Genomic DNA, 20,314 nt, shown 5'->3' on the forward strand with positions numbered 1-20,314 from the left:
AATGAAATAAACTTTTTTGCAGGATTTTCTAGACAGTTAGTCTTAAAAAAAGCCGACTTTACACAATCAATCCTGTAATTCTGGACAAACATTATTGTCTAAATATAAATACATGACACAGACAGCCTTTGTGCTACATAACTGATTATTAACTTGCTCTTTTTGTTATCTCCTCTTCACAGTGTAACAGACATTGTTTGAAATGCAAGGTAAAAAGGAAAACAGCAAAATTTCACCTATAAAATGATCCATCAATATACTGTCGTATCATAAAATGTTTTGCTACGTTCGAATGAGGGAACTTTTAGTGAAACTAACTTTAAAACTATGTTTATGTAAGTTATGACCCAGATGTTTCCTTTAAGAAAGCTGAGGAAATGTGTCAGGACCAATGCAGCCTGACATTCAGGCTGTGTTTACTTTTGTGGGACATATAAATAAACGTGAGGTATGTCCCGCACCCTTAACCTCGGCTCCTGTCTGACGACTGATCAGCACAGGATTGCAACACCGAAGCTCCGCCCCTCAGGATGACGACAGCTCGAGAGGAAACAACGAAAGAAAACAGACCCGGAGTCAGTCCTCAGTCCGGCTGAAAGTTCTGGAGACCAGCAGGGCCAGCGGAGACCAGAAGGAAACTAAAAACAGACCGACTTTATTTCAATTTCAACCCGGAGACGGACGGACCGGAGGACTCGCTTCAAACCCTCGCTTTGTTCACTTTATCTCCGGATTAAAAGAGCAAAACAAACAACAAAAAACCCACTTCCATTTTCATTTTTACTCAGCAGTTTCAAGTTGTTTGTTTGTCGATTTATTGTGTTAGTCTCTTTAATTGAGAGCACAGAAGAGGCTTTTAAAAACTACCAGCTGACTGACTGACGACAGGTTGCGCAACCGGGACAATAAAAAGGAGCAAAGACGTCATCACCAGTTCTCCCAGTATCACAGCCACTGGTCCCACTCCAGTTCAGCCTAAAAAAAAGGGTTTGTTTTTTAACCGTCTTTAATTACGAGGCAACGTCTCCTGCACACGCAGAGAAGTGATCGACGGTTCCACTTTGCTGGGTTTCTACTGGTTTCCTGTTGACCTGCGGTCCGGATCACTTTCATTCTGAAGGTAAGAAACTGACCTGAGAACAGTCCTCTGGTCCAAGGATAAAAGCGTTTTAAACAACCATGGAATGAATGTTAAAGTAACTTTAGCAACTCTTGATATCACCCACTTCTTCAAGTGTCTTATGAACATGTGGATATTAAATAATGGGTGACGTTTACTGGTGCATTTACGTGTTAGCAGCATCCTCACGTTGTACCTGTTGTACGTTAATTGTTCTTGTCCCGAGACGATGAAAAATAATAATAATGTAGAGTTATAAACTAATCAGACTAATGCAGGGAAGACCAAAGTTTGAAATGTACCTAAAATATGTTCACTGATAACTGAACATGAAGTTTAACTCAGTAAAATTAGTTTTGTTAGGTTTGAAAGTGACTCCACTTCAAGCAAACTTCATCCGTAACTTTTTAAATCCAACTCAGTGTCCACTTGCTTGCTTTCTCCATAAGATGACAGTTTCTTTTTCTTTTTTAACGGTTGATCTGCTTTGATGAACATCATGTGACATGGTTGGAGGTTCCGGGAAAAAAAGTCAACAAGGGGACCTTGAATGCTTCACTTAAACAGTGTCAGGTGCATAGATGGATTATCTACCCTGAAATTGAGGCTACAAACTGATTTAAATACTTGTAGGATTACAGCAGCTTGAGTGTGCACGAGAGCTTAAAAACATTGCAGACTCAGATGAAGCAGTTCTGACACAATTAGACAGACCTGACAGACTAAAATCTAAGAACTAGGAGTAAAAAAACAACATTTTAATAAATGTTAGCAGCAGTCGGTCTTCATCAAAAGATCAAAAGGAGCTGAGAGTTTGAAAATAAGTGTGAGTTGGTTGACAAAAAGTGTGACAGCATTATTTTGATGATCAGTTTGTAATGTGCCATAAATCTGCTGGATCTAGCTACCTGTTCAGAAGAATATTTGCTTTTTTTCTGTTTGCGGCAACGGTAAAATCAGGGAGCAGATTTCCCCATGAATGCCAGATCTGTTTGAAAGTGAAACTACAGCGAGGCGTTGCAACGGATGTCATATCAGTTTGAAACGTTTTGAATTTGTTAAGGTAAAAGCATAACTCCTAACTTTCACATCCAGAATCCCACCAACGGTTGAATTGAGTTTATTTTTAACCAGATGCTTTGACCGGCACAGTAATTCTTCTTAAAAAAGACCTATTATCAGTGTATTTGTTTTAATTGCTGAGGAAACTTAATTTCCCACAGGCCCAAGTCTTCTGTGCTCTATTTTTACGGTGTGTGTGTTTTTAACTAGAAAGGATGTAAGAGCACTGAGGAAAGTCATGGACACGAACAATTGGTTTTAGTTTCTAATTTTGCTTAATAAGACTAAGTGTCAACTTCACGAATGGAGCTTCTTTTGTCCTCAAAGACAGACAAATGAAATGCCCAATGAGAGGTTGCTTCACTTTAAGTTTCAAAATCACTCAGGAGTCAGTGGACTGCCCTCAGGTTTGTTTATTTTAAGCTGCTTATCAGATCTGAGGATTCCTTTTATAGTTTTATTGAAAGTAGTAGTTTCCCAATCAAGGGTGTCAAAAAGGCCTGATTCACTGTTTGGGGGTGGTTGATGTTGCTGTGGTGACACGGTGACTCAGGGTGTTTCAGCAGGAGTGAAAGCGGGGTTGGCTCACAGCATTTTTCCACCAAGTATCACCAAGGTGACCACAAGTCATGAAAAACTTTGTCAACTACACACACGCCCTGAGAGCGTGTGTGTAGTTGTTGACGATATTTAAAGCCTTTTTAAACTATAAACTGTTGTGCTCTGATGCAATGATCTGAAAACTGAAGAGCCTGTCAGCTTACAGGAAGTTGCATCATGAAGCCTATAGACGCCAACTGAGTAACATGTGAGCAGCAGGGATGCAGAACACAGTAAGATGTGATACTAATACAGCTCTATATGTGAGAACGTTAATAAAGAAGGATTTGTGAAAGGTGGAGGCTGAGCGGTGGTGTCACCTACAGAGGGTGCTGATGTGTGATAATGTGTGTGTGGCGCCTCTTCTGAAACCAGAAGAGGTGCCGATTGGACAGCTGGTCAGAGAGGGAGTCCCTCACTCTTCAAGGAATCCTAATATTAGCCACTATGCGGACATAATAATTATGATTCAATGTGATGTAGACCAGTGGGGAAAAAGCCTAGACTATATGTGAGTGGTGTTTGTCTGCTCTGTAGGAGTGTGTGGCCTTTACAGACCTTTTGCATGCACAATGAGTACTAATGATATCCAAGGAAAGAGTAGAACCCCCCCCCCAAAAAAAAAAAAACAGTAAAGTATAACCTGTAACAGTATGTATAAGCATGAACTAACCGGATGTCACATGTCTTCTGTCTTAGATGAGTATGGGTGTGGCTACAACCAGGTCTCAACCAAGTCTTAAAAGGCTGTTGGATGAGCCTCAAGACAATTTACTGAAATGTAAACAAGCTCGTCTGGCACCGCCTCCTCCCTCCACCGGCCTGTCACCTTGCCTTGGGCCCGCGATCTCCGAGCCCAAGTCCAGCCAGAGCCAACCCCCGTCCAGAGTTGGACCGTACCTTCTTTTTGAACGCTGTGAGAGGGAAGAGACCTACAGGGCTGTGCACTCGCACACACAGCAGCAGTACACCTGCCAGGTAAGTTTGATATTGTTGGCAATAATGCCTGTAGTGCTGAAAATGCTGCTGACTTTGTAAAAAGTACTATAAATAACTGCTCAATGAATTTCTTTTATTGCTAAATTCACATAAACAATACAATCTTGTTGTCATGGTTACAGGTGCTGTCTCTGCATGGTTACCAGGAACAGCTGGCAGCTTATAACCGCATTGGGAAACATGACAATATCTGCGGCCTGCTGGATGTTGTGACCCAACAAGACAAAGTGTATGTCTTCATGCTCGCTCACCACGGCGACATGCATGCATATGTGCGCAGCAGGAAGCGCCTGGATGAGGAGGAGGCGGGGCGTCTGTTCGCTCAAATGCTAAATGCGGTGACACACTGTCATTGTCACGGAGTGATTCTGAGAGACCTGAAGCTTCGCCGGTTCGTCTTTACGGACAAATACAGGTGAGAGTCAGTAACAAGTGCTCTGATATCAGTAATAACATAGTAGTACCTCGTACTACAACAAATTCCAAGGAAGACGGGTATACAAATACTACTAATACTGTAAAGCTTCAGAAAGCTTGTCCTTAAAAAACTGATACAAGTGAGATTCAGATAGATATACTAATACTCTGCTGCTAGTGCTGCTGAAATTAAAATGAATGTTACAACAGTGCTAAAAGTAGCAGCATCAATATGATCAATGGAAGTATCAACAAAACAGATAAACATTACTTCAAACATTACAATTCCCCTGACTTTGCCATTAGTAAAATTACTACTGCCGAAAAACTTCAGTAAAAGTATAGTCTGATTGATGTGGTCTTTTCTTTTTTTTTTTGTCCCAGGACACATCTTGCCCTTCTCGGCCTCAATGACTGCATTGTCCTGCAAGGTGACCGTGATGATGACTCTCTAACAGACAGACATGGCTGTCCCGCCTACGTCGGTCCTGAGCTGCTAACCAATGGACGTGGGTCTTACTCAGGTCTTGCTGCAGACATCTGGAGCCTGGGTGTGTCTCTGTACACCATGCTGATTGGACGATATCCCTTTCAGGACACACAGCCTGCTGCGCTGTTCACCAAAATCCGACGTGGGGTGTTCAGCCTGCCTGATTGGCTGTCACCGCAGGCTAAGTGTCTGATTTGCTGCATGTTGAGGAAGTCGCCTGCTGAGAGACTGAAGGCATCCGAGCTGCAGATGCACCCTTGGATGACCGATCTCCATATGCCGCACCACAATATACACAAAACGCATGACAACCAGTATATAACACTACAGAAGAAACAAGAGGACGATGATCAAGTGGTGCCGACATGGACTGAAAAACACTAATGGTTAACATTTGTGCTTCTATACTTGTGAGAACCTGCACTGACATATTAAATCCTCATAGACAGCATCAGTCAAACATACAGCACATCTCAAACATAAAATGGCCCATAAAAAATAAAAAGCTCAGAAAAAAGTAGCTACTCCACTCAGTCAAGAACCGATTGGTTTTCACAAATATAGAAGAGCAAATAAACAACACAGACAGTATAATCCTGGATTACTTGAACCTCAGGTGCCTTCTCCTCTCAGTAGCTTTGTCTCCATTTATGCCCCGCCTCTTTTGGACTGTGTGGTCTCTGAAGTTGACTCACCTTGAAGCTGTTGCTTCGCTTTCACGCGTCATACATTATGCAAAAGATTCACACGTCCATATGTGTTCAGGTGCATCACGTCAACTAATATAACACAGAAGTGTCTAGTTAAACATTCAGAGTGGTACGTCATGGTAACTTTGCTAATTTGACATCAAGCAGTCAGAGTGTTTACTTGTACTTAAGAAGCAAGTTAACATTTTTCCCCTGTTGGCTGATTTCTTAAATTTCAAAATCAAGTGAGTTTATGTTTTAAATGTCCCGACGTACGTTCTATTGTGTGAACATGAGTCAGCCCTCAATATTTTTGCTTTAATGATGCTTATTTAAGAAGTTGACGAAGACCACCTGAACACACCATTTGATTTGAAAATAAATAATGTAGACTGTGAAGCAGAAGGAGCCTTTACATTTACAGTGTTTACATTTCTCGTTCCTTGCAGTGATGAAAGAGTCACCAGCAGTGGTGAAACACTGTTGGGAGTCTTTCAGAAAAACAGAAATAACCAGAGAAATTACTCAGCAAAAAAACGAAGATGACTCCATAAAGAAAATACAGGCATCCCCATCCTCCTCCGATGTGCAAACACGAGCAGAAAGCAACACGTTATCTCAAGATCAAAACTAATTTTGTGATTTCCATTTCTTTTGGTTTTTTGTGACTCTCATAAAAAAGTTTTCAGAATTTCTGTTAATTAGGTTTGCTTGGATATAAACTGAATAAAGACAAGTATGGTATTAATGAATAGTTTTCTTGAGAGGCTACATCAGCAGTAACAGGCTTATCTATTTTGGGACATTTTGTCCTGGAACCTAAATGATGGATTGTATAACCTGAAGACTTGTGGCTCAGCCTTCATCCAGAAATGACAGCAGTTTATTTCTGATCACGAGAAAACTATTTCTGGTACGTTAGTGTAAGTGTATAATTCAATTTCAGGATAGGGATGAATTATAAGCACCACTTGTTGACTTATAATCATGAGTAAATGATCTGGAGATAACCGGACTAAAATTACTCCTCACACTCCGTCTTGAGTCACTTGACTAATTGAGCGCTATCCAACAAACCTGAAGACAGCCAATAGGATGCCTTCTAGTGTACCATGTGATTCTGACCTCGGTTAAAGCTGGGGGATTAATAAAAATGGTTTTAATTGGCATTATTGTAAACTTCTGCTGTGTTTTGACCTGAAAGCTCATCACATGCCAACAATGTAATAACATTGTGTATGTCATCTATTTTTGCACTTTTGTATAACTTAAGTATTTTCTTGGGATTAAAATGGTTTAAAATATGGCCAGTTTCTGATTTTACATGTTTGTTTTAAATTGTACAAAAATCAAACAAGTAAATTAGTAGGAATTAGAGACATCTGGTGGAAGGAAAGTAGCCATTCCACCGGTTTCAGTTAGCACAAAGCTAACTGGGCTTTAGCTTCTTTTACAGACACGACACACACATACCGAATGCCAACAAACTTTTGGCCAGGAAGTTAATAGCAGCATCAGCACAGAATATTTTCTATTTATTCAGTTTTCTATTAATATACAAAGAACAAAGTACCATGACATTTTTTCATTAAATATTAAATTTCAATGGCGTCTTAAATGTTCCAAGAATTGATACAGCTGTTGATTATTCTGGGATATTTACAGTCTGTAGCTGTCGGTGGAGTTACTAACACTCCAAACCTCAACCGTGACTGTTAATGAAGGGGACAGGACAGAGAAAACAGTGGACCCATGAGTGCTGACAGCTTCAGTTTTCTCACCTTCATGTTTTATTGTTAAATGTCATTAGAAAGCAGAATGATTCCGGTGTCAGTGTCCATCGCTTCAGTCAGACCTCTGACTCACCTTTAAACTGTCATTTCAGCCAATTACAATGAACATTTGACAGAAACAGTCATTGTTCTGTCTTCATTCCGGAAATATCGTATCAGCAGTTTGTAAATTCTCGCACCATTTTGCTCAGCCGTCACTGGTGGACTCAATAACAGCCAATCAGGAGGCAGTGTCGGTGTCCATGTCATCAGTGTCATCGCCCTCCGAGCGGCAGATCTCCTCCAAGGCCAGCTCTGACAGACACAAACAATCTGGATAAGATGTAATGTCACTCTATATCAAAACAGTATAATACAGCTGGCAGAGAAAATGTAAAAGTTTGTGACATGAAGCCAACAACAATAATCTGACATTTTTTGTTATAATGACTGCACAAACAGGTGCTGCTTGAGGATTTATGCATAAACATGACTAAAATCATCAGCAGGTTTTGACATAAGCTCTTTGAGTTATGAGTTGCAATGTCCAACTAAAAAAATTCCCAGTAACCGTTGATGAGTCCTAAATATCTGATTGGAAGAATTTCAGCACATTCACAGGAGCTGCACTTCAGGGAAGTTGGAGGGCTTCCACCCATAAACTGCTCACTTCCACACCATTCTTGTATGAAGCTCAAGACTTTGACTTTATCATCCCAAGACATGAACGTTATTCTTTTTTTTAACCGTGCTCTAATAAAAATTGGTCATAATCAGAGTGTGAGAAAAAAACAAACTGTACTATCAGAGATTAGCATAGCACTTCAACCATTGCTGTAAATGTTATTCCACGTCTACTCAAGGTCTACTGCAATCACAAGATGACCTTTAAGGATCTTTGTATGCGTGTACCTTCGCTCTCGCTCAGCTCGGGGATCTTCCTCAGTGTGTCTCGTACAGCTGGGATCACCTGGTCATACATGTGCAACAGCGGCCGGCAGCTCTCTGAGAAGCTGCCATGATGCAGCAGCAGCCAGTGCAGCAGCAGCAGGCACTCCCTGAGCAGAGACGCCTTCGGGCTGCTCCACCACGGTGAGCAGGAGGTGGAGCACTGCTGCGGGGATGTGGACAGACCTGGGGGAATAACACAAACCAATTCTGGGAGTTGAATAGTGATTTTATTGACAGTTTATTGAGATACACTTAACAGCTGAAACCTGACCTGTTGAGTCTGTTGGGTCCTGAGAACCACGGAGATCCAGCCACTGGCGATGGAAAATAATCACCACAGTCTGAACCATCTGTTAAAGAAAGAGAGATATTCATGCTCTGAGACGCAATATAAAGCCTGGTTTCTCTACAAGAGACAGGCAGAGGAGTTTACCTCAGTATAACACTGACAGGTGATCTGCACATTGGCCGTCCAGCTCTCTGTCCTCTGACTCAGTTTGTTCAGCAATCGAACCACCTGAGACCAAAACATGACGGTAAATTCTCAAATAAAAACCAAACATTAGATGCACTAGTGTGTAGAAAGGCTCATTCTTACCTGTCCTGCAATTGTTTATGTGATAATTTAAGTCCAACTTACACGTTAAACCCATTTTTTTCATCAAAACAACAGACACGTCATACTGTACAGTCCTGTTCTTTCATTTATCTGGATCATCAGGATCATCTTTGTTGACAGGTAACCTTATCGTTTTAACTGAGACCAGCTTCAATGTGGGTTCATCTGTTGTAGTTTATTTTCTTAGGTTAGAATGTGAAGTCTTATGTGGAGAAAGGTCGAGGCTTGTATCCAGCCTCCTAATCTGGCCTTCAAAAGAGGACTGAATCATAAAAAACTGCTCATTTTTAAAGACATAATCTATATATCTGTGTGTTTTACCTGCAGGTCCAGTAAAATCCAGTCTGTGTGTGTTGCTTGGTTATCTGGTTTGGTTTTAATCAACTGGAACAACCTCAGGAAAACACAGGGATCTAAAGAAAAACAAGAAAGAATCAGAATCTCAGCCGTTTCAGTTGAGACAAAATAACTGAAACACTGCAACAAACATAAATGGGTAATTATGCAGTAGATAAGTGATTAGTTAAAATCAAATCACAGAGAAGTTACTGTATTAACTGTGCTGTGGCAGGGGGCGGAGCCTCACCGTGCTGCGAGCAGAGCTGCTTGGCCAGTGTCTGATGGTCGGCCATCGACGTGAGGACAGAAACGCACTCTGAAATTGTCTGTAGCCGGTTGTCTGCTGACACACACATGCACACCACCTGAAACACACACTGCAACCTGAAGGAAAGTGAGAGACAATACAATCATCAGATGTGACAACTGTAGCATCATATTTAAGATAAAATAACTTAAATTGAGTCAGTGCTGTCCAAACATCCTTCAGACATTGGATAAGTCTTCTAAAAATGATCAAATAATTCAGTTATTTTTGCAGGAGAAACCAAAGTCTTTACTCTGTATTAAGTGGAGTCATGTGGCATTAGCCGAAATTTGATAATATGTCTAATGAATATAACAACCATGACTTCCATGTCCATTTATCCTCAAAATACTTGCGATTGTGCAGTCATGAGAGTGACTTTCAGTTCGTGTATTAAATTTGTTTAGACTTTACCGCCATTCAGAAGTGATGAAACTTCTAACTAAATACGTTACATTGGGTTCAGAGGATTAAGCCCCGTGCGGTGGGAGTTGTTGTCAAAAAAAAGATTTTAATAGTTCCCACAAAAACCTCTACAACTAAACTTTCTGAAGGTCACTCTTAGTAGGTTTTTATATTTCATTATCAGCTCATTAAACTCATCAATCACAGAGGGAAACTAATGGTCCTCTGTTTATCCAGAGAATGCCAAACATATCAGCAGAAGTTTTTCTTTTTAAAAAATAAATGAAAAGGCAATTTTCATGAAACCTTGGAGGAAAATGAAGGTTTCGAAACGGCCTGTCCCCCTCCACTCAGAGGAAAGGTTAGAGCTAGTTTATTGATTGGTTAAGACTGTAGGACAAGGTCCATCCAACCATCCATCCATCCATCCATCCATTCTATAGCCACTTAATCCAACTAAGGGTCACAGGGGGGCCTGGAGCCTATCCCAGCGGTCATTGGGCGAGAGGCGGGCTACACCCTGGACAGGTCGCCAGTCCATCACAGGGCCACACAGAGACAAACGAGACAAACAACCAAGCACACTCACGCCTAGGGTCAATCTAGAGTCACCGATTAACCTCTGTAGGACAAGGTGGCTGAGCTAAATTTATTTGACAACAACAATACAAAAAAAAAAACAATAACACTCAGCATCTAGTCCCCAAATTAAACTACAGCTCTCTTAATTCTTAACAGAGTTTAATCAAACATGAATTATTATGAATATCAGACACTGGAGATGATGCTGGTTATGATTTGTAGTCATTTCCCTTTACTGTGGGTGGATCCAATACACCTTCTAATAACCACATCTGTGGGTTGGCTCAGCTCGTAACAGCATTTATTTAGTATTCGGGCTCTTCAGGGAGTTCCCTCAAATATGTAGAGTGTACCAGCTGGCTGCTCAGTCAGCAACTAAATCGGAACACCCAACACTCATTTCTGCAGTCTGGAAAGATGCTATTACAAAAAAAAGTTGCAAACATTGTTTATATCAATAAAACCATTAGTAACCAAATATAATAACAATGTGTAACCAGTATCTAGGTTTTACAGATCTAAGTTATCATATCATGCTATTGTGCACGTCTCAGATCAGGCAGTGACCCATGTCAGGTAATGACAACATATTAACAACATCTACTTTACACCTGACCTGCCTTTATCTGCTGAGCTAAGGCGCTCTTTCACATGTAGTGAAAAAATAATAAACCCACAGTAAAACAGAGAAGAGGGGAGAAACTAATCTTGGCTACACTGCTACATATATATTCTTTAAATGAAAATTTACTGAGACGATTGAAAAATATCTCTGTCCAGACGAGAAAGCAGAGAATGCGCAAAGTAGGCTGAGCTGCCCAAAATCTTGGTCTGTAACATACACACAGATAGACTGAAAATGAGTTTTTAAAAGATCTTCACTTTGGGAAGCTTTTAAGAAAAAAAAAGCTGTTTTTTGGAATAAGTGTAAGCACAGAGGAAAGACTTTATTCTGAAAAATAGCCAAGTTAATGTGGACAGGGCCTAAAACTGTGGAATGAAAATAGCAAAACGTAACACAGACTCATGTGAGCTGATGTGAAAAGTCAACATCACTTCATCACACAAGTTTAAACATTTTAAGGGAGATATGGCTGTTTATCTGCTGACAGATGTTTTCCTCTGCTTGTCTCAGAAGTCTAAGAAAAAAGTCTTTGGTTTCTCTACATTTATATTATCATGAGTTTGAAAATGATGCTTTTAATGTCAGAGCTTGACACGATAAACTCTTTGTTAATTTCAAATAAATAATCTAAAAGTAGATAAAATACAAAATTAAATCTAAGAGGTTAGTATCAGCAGTCTGATGGTGATGTAACAAAGATGCCAATGACAATTTTAGTCTTCAACAAATGAATCACACAAAAGTTCAAGTTAAATATCACATTGGCAACAACATCAAACAATCTAACGTGTGCGTACCTGTCAGAATGTGTGTGTGGCGTCTTTTCAATTAGGACACAAAGTGTCTTCATTGCATAGTGGACAAGCTCCTCCCACTGTGAGCTGCTACCAATGAGCCGGATGTCACACAACCGCAGCATTGACTGCAGCAATGCATTCTGGGAGGAGAGACCCAGATGTGCAGCAAGGTGGTCGTTCTACAACATGGAGGATTTTAATGAGAAAGGAGACCGGCACACAAATGATGTCATGCTAGGTTAAAACAGTGAAATGATCTGCTCAGAGATCATTGTGATGTTAGGATTAGCATAAATTATGTGTAGATTTACATCTCTGAGCAGATACTGTAATGATTCTCTGCAATAATAAAAAACTATTTGTGAGAGAAACAAGATGAGAAGTGTCTCTGTACCTTGTTGTGTGTACTTTGATTCTCCTTTAACAACACAGCCTCCACCACCTGAACAGCAGATTCAAAATATGCTCAAAAACAAATGATCTGTTCACAAATATTTGAACAGCTCTGAGATTCAGTCAGAAAAAAACATCCTTGATCTTGGTAAGTTTGAATAAACCCTTGAATTCTGTTATTTTTGCCATCACCTCATCACTGTGGGCCAGCAGGAGATAGAGGATCCTAAGAGCAGCCAAACCCGTGTCCTCCATGCTAAAACCAGACAAACCAGCCTCCTCCAGTTTCCCCAGCCCAGAAGAGGCAGAAACAGGACTACCTGTTGGGAGTGAGCTGGTAGCTTTAGAATCTGACCTACTGGGGCCAGTAGAGGAGGAGCGGAGTGAGTCCAGAGCCCGACAGAGCTGGGACAGGTGGAGGTCCAACAGAGGCAGGAGAAGGACAGCTCCAGGACATGACCTGCACACACAGGGCGTTTTTTAGAGCTCAGATGGTGGTCTCTGATGTTATGTAACACCATATCAATGCCCACATCATACATAGTGCCTAAACTTCTCATTAATAAATTACAGCAAATCTAACAGAAGTTTAAAATGGGTTTTAATCAATATTCAGGAGTATGCGGATTTCTTTTTTTGCTGATATGTAAAGCATACAAATGTAGTCAACGTAGACGTAAACTTGCATTTTTTACAATCAAATACAAAAATAAAACCTATATAAAAGTGTGGCATCTTTGGCCCAGCCTTAAGGAACCTACTATGAAAGATACAGCTCAATGTGCTCTTAATTTGAAGGTGTTCATTTTCTAGGACAACTTTATTTAAAATCTGGTGGTGTTACAGGCTACAACAAGCTGACAAATCATTAGAGAAGATTCATGCGGTAATTATCTGTAAAATGTTGGTACTTTCAACGCTGTTGTTATAATTCTTGACCACTAGAGGACACTGCAGTCCACAGAACTGCTGAGCTGTGTCTGTGCTTGCTGCTCTGGATTCTCCAGTTGGACGTTTTTAAAAAAAGGTTGTAGAGGTCAGAGTTTGTTGGTCTACCTTTTTTTGCCACTGCTGGCTGCAGATGCTGGCTGGCTCTGACTCAGCATGTTGAGTCCACTCACAGCTAAACTTTGGACCAGACTCGAAGCTGCTCCAGTTCCATCAAAGCTGGCAGCAGCAAGTTTATCAGAGTGGAGCTGAAAGCCTGCTGAAAGTTGCCTGAAAATATCAAAATAAATACAGTAATGCTGTAAATACTACAGCTTTGTAAAGCACACTGATTGCTACTGTCCATGCTGTCATGGTTACAATGCAACACGTGTACCTGAAGTCAGTCAAACTCATAGACAGCAGGTGAGACAGGCCGAGGCTGCTCGGAGACAGAGGCTGCTGCAACAACAACCCAAGCAGGACACCACCTGCAGGACAACACAGAATAACACAAATTCATTTTATCATGTAAACATATCCAATGCCTAACTGTGGCCAAATTAAAACATAAGCTCTTCCTGAGTTGTGGTGTTTACAGATAGCAGATATATTATCAACTGAAGCTGAAGGCTGGTGCTTTTTTTGTGACCCACACATTTCATTTTTCTCTCTCCACGATAGAAGAATCAGGGACACAATGCAAAAAAAATTGCTTTGGATTTTAAAGATGTCCACTGTTTTAGGGACTCAGAAATTAGGTCACAGAAATGAAGACTAACATTTAGTCAAAGACAGCCTGAACAATATCTGAAGGTTTACAAACACAAGTAAATCTGCCCTTTCACAACGCTGCTGAGTGACTGACCTCTGTGCTGCAGATGAGCAGGTCTCACAGACAGGAAGGGGTCTGGACGAGATAATTCATGCCTACTGCTGGACGCTCCTCTGTCTGCTACAACACACACGGTTACATACAAAAACATGGAGTTTTAACAGTGAGAAGGGTTTGGTAGCCCTTAGTAATAACTGTTTCAACACCTAAACTATCGTCATGGTGTCACCATTTATCACATGACCCACCATCTCTCCGTGTCTTTGCAGGTGTTTTCACTGGTGTTGTTCTGGATGATATCAGAGCCCCAAAGGCCTCCTTGGTGATGAAAGCATTTCCAGTTGGAGAGGAGGAGGAGCTACTGCTGTTTCCATGATGCATTTGGGCAAGAGTGCTGAGTACTTTAGGACTAAGAGGAGAGAAAGAAAGAGGCCAATCTCATAAGAGGTGAACAGATAACATTATATGTGTGACTTTAGCTGAATGAAGCTCACTTGATGGTGATTTTAGATTTAAGAGTATAAAAAGACTGCAGGCATGACACATTTTAATTGCACGAGTGAGCTCATGACAAAGGCAGATATAAAGAGAGGAACTGCTCCAACAAAACTTTTGAAAGGGATAACTAATCATTTTTAGCTGTTGAATATTTACAATTAACATGCTCGGAAGCTGAAAAGAAAAGACAAAGATAATAAAACTGACCATTAAGGGGTCTTGATGTTGTTTTGCAGCTCTGACAAACGCTGTATATTTGTAAATGACATGCTTTGCTTTAAGACTATCATTCATCATGTCAGGCTTGTGAGGTGCAATGACGCATGGAACAGTATGAATCTAATTATCTATATCCCAAAAAAGTATCTTAACACACACTGACTGGTCATCAGTGTAAATTCGGTGACAGTATTAGAATGCGATCATGCTCATTTGGCCACATACCCCATAATACATACCATTAAGTAATTCCACTTATTAGCAAACTGTAGTTTGCCAGTGAAAAATACTTCCATGGCTTATTTAAGAAAGAAATGATAAAAAAGATGGCTCTGTGCTGGGGACCCTGGAGCTGATTGTGCAAAGAAGAATGTTGATGAACACAATGGGCACGATACTGCGCACCCTCTACACAGCATAATGGAATGTGTTCAGTCAGAGGCTTCTTCAGCTCTGCTGCGACACAATAGTACAGGAGGTCATCCCTGCCAGCAGCAATAACCATAAGTGATGACAGCTTAAGATGATTCATGAAAATAAATAATTAATTACTGCATGAACATAATTTCCCTTTGGCGTTAATAAAGTATTTTTAAATTTAATTGAATACATTTTTCTTTCATCAATAGCCCAAATGTATATATGACTCTAATAAATCCCAGAATCTCTAAGTAACAGTTCTTCGATTCTTCCTTTGATCTGTTACAAGTTTGGCGAGTTTACATTATTGCTGGAGACCTAATTTAGTGTCATGTGCAGAGTAAAGCATTCAGATAAGGAGTAGTCTCATTCTGGCTGTCCTCTCCTGTTCTGTGCACTTGGGTTACAGCAAACCCTGCTCCCTCTGTTGCTAGGCAACATATGCACCAACATGAAATTAACTGCGACTTCCCTGTAGAGCTGCACAATATATTGAAAATTTACAGTTGTCGCAACATCAGCATGTGCAATATCAGCATCGTAAAAGATTACTTAGACTGCAGTAAATGGCAGCCTTTAGAGCTTATCTAACGGCAGACATTTTGAGCTGAAATCGTAGCACAAACTCAGATAAATTAATGAGGGCATCGCTACACTTAAGAATGGAGTGCTTACATTTAACAAAAGCTTTACAACTAACCAGCATGCACGGATGCAGACGTTGAATGCTCCCCTCGTTAATGCACCTGAGCTGAACACAAGTCTGAAGCATTTATTTATAAATCGCAAGTCAAACTGTCACTGCAATATTCAAGAATATTGTATAGAAACAGTTTCTCAATTCCCAACTTTTTTACCAAGAAAGCTAAAACAGTAAACATTAAGTATTTTTTAACAATGACCCAGTCAAACTTTAGCCAAAGTACTTATAGCACATTTTAATTAACCTTTGTCTTAAGCTAAGTTCTGTCAAGATATAAAAAACAGAAAATTGAAATAAATTGTAACTGTAAATACAAAATACCTGACATTTCCTTTAGGTCATAAGTCATTCTGAATCGCTTTTCTCAAGTGGACAAACATTCCCAATCTGTGGCTGTCTGACTGAACCATATTTTACCAGTTCACAGAGTTCAAGGTGAGGTCCAGTTCAATCCAACCAAATTCCATGTTTGTGCAGATAAGCAACAGAAAAGTGACCATTAAACCTGCTGTTATTAATGCTGAGGATGTCAGACCTGGTTCTTGGCAGTGGAGAAGCTGTCTTGCTTTTGTCTGAACTGTGAAGTTTGGTCTTGATCTCATTGATTTCTGCTTCTTTAAACTGCAGCTCAGACTGCAGAGACTGAACCTGTGTGCAGGAAACAAGTCAGAGTTATTCTAAAGGATTACTAGCATTTTGTGTACGTTGTGTGAGTGTGTTATCTCCATCCACCTTTCTGTTGAGCTCCTTCTCCCTGTCACTCTGCTCATTCTGCCTCTGAGTCTCCAGCAGGATCAGGTTCTGTCTCTGGGCCTCCTTCTCCTGCTGAGCTGCTTTCAGAGAGTCCCTGAGGACCCGGATCTCCCCACTCTTCAACAAAATCACCTCCTCCACCTCCTTCAGCTAATAACAGACACACAGCACACAGTGAAGTCCTTTAAATCTTTATTACTAGAAGACTCAGCCTCTGTGGGATGCCCTTTTTAGATGCCACCATGTTACTGACATGGGCACTGTTTCCAGTTAACCCTATCATGTGGCAGACTCTCCATTCCTTTTTGTTTGTTTTTTGCATTACCCAACTTTTAAAAAAATTATATTATATATATTTCAACTATGCCATACTGAATATGAACATTCTGCTAACAGAAAGATTAGGGAATGTGGGATTATACAAATTAATGAACTTCATTAAATTCAAATTTTGTTTATTGATGTGCTGTTGGACTCTTTGTTTAATAAAGTGAGTCTCACCTTTCTCTTCAGCTCTGCTTGCTGGGCCTCCAGGAGTCTGTAGGAGTCCTCTCTGTCAGGCCCAAACTGCTGCTGCATGTTACCTGGACAAAAAAAAATCAACAGTACTTTGCCAACATGTTAAACACAGAAACTATCAATATCTGTTGGATGTTCACTTGGACATCTGCTTGTTTACGCATGCAGCAGCTCTTTATGTGCATTTTAACACACTTTCCCTACTATCATTATATAATGTGATTTACAAACTGAGCAGGAACACACTTTTTCGTTTTCTTGCCTTCTGCAAACTTCTCTTTCAGATCCTGTTTTAAAAATGACAGATTTATGACTCCTTAATCTTCACATAATTTTGTTTCAGAGAAATATTCATTAATTTTTTTTAAACTGACATTTTTAGACAGCTACGGTGTTTGTACAATGTTAAAATGTGATTAAAGTGAAGAAAAAAAAATTCTGTCTATTATTTATCCATGAAAAGACGTTGGACTTGCTAGTGTTTGCAAATGTGTTTTCCACAAAGGCTTTTTAATCACACACAAAGGACAAGACTCTGTGCCAGAAAAAGAGTTGGAATTCTGTACTTTACTTAATGTGATAAACAAAAAACAACAGGGGCAGAAGAGATGGAATCCATAGTTATGTGGAAATCTGAAAAGGGTAACTAGGTATGTGCTTCACAGTGACTACCTAAATTACTGTCTTCTAGTTTACCAGCAAGATAGTTTGGGTAGAAACAATGTTCTCTGGGTTTAATTTAAATACAAATCAAATAAACTCTATGGCAGCCTACAAAGATTAATCTGTAAAAATGATTACTTGGTACATTAACAGAGGGAATTAAGCAGACAAAATGCAGATATAAGTAGGTAAATAAATCATTCTGCCCTGGACTCACCAAGAGGCTCCCTGCTAGGTTTCCCAGCATTTTCCCTGTTGAACCCAAATGTTTTCTCTCTGCTCTGATCAGCTGAAGCTCTGATCGAAGGTTTACTCTGCCCGGCGGACGATGACCAGCTGGACCCAGGGGCTGCCTCATTCGGTTTGGTGCCTGGTTTAGACCTTATTCCTGCCCCTCCTGCTGCTGAGGTGATAGCCTGTGTGGCGATGATGTCTATTTCATCCAAGTCATCCTGGGTGAATTCTTCATCATCCGCAAAAGGGTCATCATAGGCCACCGCTGTCACAACATCCTGGTTCAGGCCTCTGAGGCGCTTCGTAGGGGGGCGGTTCATGCTGAGAGGGAACAAGAGCAGAGGCACAGGCAGGTTAACTAACTGGAAAACTGATTGGAACCTAATACCTGCTGGTCTACAATTTCTAACTATATAATTTTACCCATATTGATCAAGTGTCATGTACTAAAAGCTCAGAAATAACTGACTGGATATTCTCATAGTAAAGGCTACATCTTTAGGGTGAGATGTGTATATGTGCATGTTCTACATAAATCCATTAGCCATTTCAAATAAAAGCAAACTGCATGAATGCAGCCTGTGATGATGGATTACAAGATTAATTAGAACTGATTTGAATATATTATGACAGAATATATTTGTACAAATTACTTGCTATGGGAGCTAAAGCAGAGGTTTCTTAAAAACTTGGGTTTCTGCATTACATCAGGAACAGGATAAGATAAAAATAATTTTGGACTTAGTTGTTGCTTTATTAACAAAATAATGAGGTCCCTGTTAACAAATGCACTCTATATATGTGCTTCTGCAACAGAATGAACAGAGGCAGAAGCTCTGATGTGTTGGAAATTATTGACTAAAGGGAAGAGTTGCACAAATACCTAACTTTCCATTTACCACCAAAATTGAAATCTTTTGATGTCCAAGCTGTAAGAATGACTTGCTTGATGAAAAATTCACGAATGTTGCCATGGGAATTGTCCCAAATATTTCAGTTGCAAAGATCTCTTTAGTCACTCACAAACGGCTATTTGTACCAGCAGGCATGCAATAAAAAGTGTATTTTTAAAATACTCAAAATCTGTCATAAGATGATAAAAAGATTTGTCACCCTGTTCATATCACATTACAAATATATTATTGGTTGAAGAGATATTTCATTAAGTTGTTTACAAAACATTATTATTATCACAATATCCGAAGGTTATTAAACCAACCTGAAGTAGAATTGACGAATAATTTATTAAGGAAATATTAAAGGTTTAAATGATTAAATTTAAATATTAAAGTTTAAATTATTAAACATTAAAATACATATGTGATTCCCATCAAATAAAATATTCTTGACTTATACTCTTGAATAATTAAAACCAAAAACAGCAACATAAATCAAATCACCTCAGACTTGCTTTCTGATCATAAACACTATTGAGTGACATTTAAGGTCTTCAAGAAGATCAGGTTAGGTCATTTTTAAGCTAAAAGGAGGTTACCAGCTAGTTAGACTAACCCTGTACAGGTTATGTGAATTACCAATAGTCACACTAACGTCCCAGGGTTAATTACACCAGCGAAGCAGGTACTAAACCGCATCTAAGTTAAAAATTCCTCAATTCCTCTAGTAATACCTTGTCTCTTGGAGTTGCTGCCTCTGTTGTAGCTCCTGATTGCTAACGCTAACTAGCCGTGATTCCAGTGGGAAGTTAGCTAACTAAGCTAAAAAAGCTCACTCTGTTACAACAGTAAGTAAATGTCTCGTAACATTTCATTTAAAATATATTATGAGACGACTGACAACTGGACTCCTTAAAACTATGTCTCTTAAGTAAAGAAAACCGATAAACATGCTGTTGAACAATTAACCAGCAAACGAAGTTATAGTTGTCATAAAAAAAGGCATTGTGGAGCCCGCCCCGGTACCTTTGATAATCTGACCAATCACAGCACAGTTTAGTCTAACCGGCCAATCATAGGCGACTATTTACTGGACTTGGATTCTCTACAGGTCCCAGTTACAGACAAACTGTGCTAAACGCGAAGAAAGATTTGTTTTTTAAGGCATAGTTAAGCATTTTAAGTAGAATTCTTTGTTAAGTTTATTGAGAAGATTGACATAAAAACCGTGACTGCAGTTTACTTTTGCAGAATCTGAAAATTTACATAAGTGAACAAAATCTCCCTTGCACATAAATTGTATATTCAAAATAACTTAGCCTAGCAGCAATAATAAAGGCAAGCATTTTTTTAAGCTAAAAATTCCAAGCTATGGCTTTACAGCGGTTTACTGAAGTAATTTTAATAAGCAGAATTCCTTTTGGTCACTAAGCAACCCATGCAATTATTACAAAATCACAATGTCCACCTCTATCAAAAT

The 20,314-nt window shown here is 39.7% G+C and overlaps 2 protein-coding genes across 4 annotated transcripts; one reads left to right on the forward strand and one right to left on the reverse strand.

Annotated features, from left to right (window-relative positions):
• Nucleotides 1–534: 534 nt before the first annotated feature.
• On the forward strand, nt 535–6,681 carry trib3 (tribbles pseudokinase 3). Its single transcript, XM_072381582.1, has 4 exons — nt 535–1,120; nt 3,482–3,760; nt 3,904–4,196; nt 4,583–6,681. The coding sequence occupies exons 2-4, from the start codon at nt 3,482–3,484 to the stop codon at nt 5,070–5,072; spliced, it is 1,062 nt and encodes a 353-aa protein (XP_072237683.1). The 5' UTR covers nt 535–1,120; the 3' UTR covers nt 5,073–6,681.
• A 463-nt stretch (nt 6,682–7,144) lies between these two features.
• On the reverse strand, nt 7,145–19,830 carry atrip (ATR interacting protein). Of its 3 annotated transcripts, none has more exons than XM_072381580.1 (18): nt 19,569–19,830; nt 17,922–18,259; nt 17,024–17,106; nt 16,502–16,672; nt 16,305–16,417; nt 14,178–14,338; nt 13,963–14,046; nt 13,492–13,585; nt 13,224–13,385; nt 12,360–12,627; nt 12,169–12,216; nt 11,775–11,953; nt 9,306–9,442; nt 9,041–9,132; nt 8,534–8,617; nt 8,372–8,450; nt 8,062–8,283; nt 7,145–7,464 (listed from the first exon to the last, which is right to left on the reverse strand). In XM_072381580.1, exons 2-18 carry the CDS (start codon nt 18,256–18,258, stop codon nt 7,391–7,393), a joined length of 2,388 nt encoding a protein of 795 aa, XP_072237681.1. In that variant the 5' UTR covers nt 18,259; nt 19,569–19,830; the 3' UTR covers nt 7,145–7,390. The 3 variants fall into 3 exon arrangements, with proteins under 3 accessions (XP_072237681.1, XP_072237682.1, XP_072237680.1); XM_072381581.1 differs by having other exon boundaries at nt 11,775–11,914; nt 13,963–14,049; XM_072381579.1 differs by having other exon boundaries at nt 13,963–14,049.
• Between the last annotated feature and the right edge of the window lie 484 nt (nt 19,831–20,314).

This window comes from Leuresthes tenuis, unplaced genomic scaffold, assembly GCF_036924035.1.
Source record: "Leuresthes tenuis unplaced genomic scaffold, fLeuTen1.0.hap1 SCAF_3, whole genome shotgun sequence".
Classification (NCBI taxonomy): Eukaryota; Metazoa; Chordata; class Actinopteri; order Atheriniformes; family Atherinopsidae; genus Leuresthes; species Leuresthes tenuis.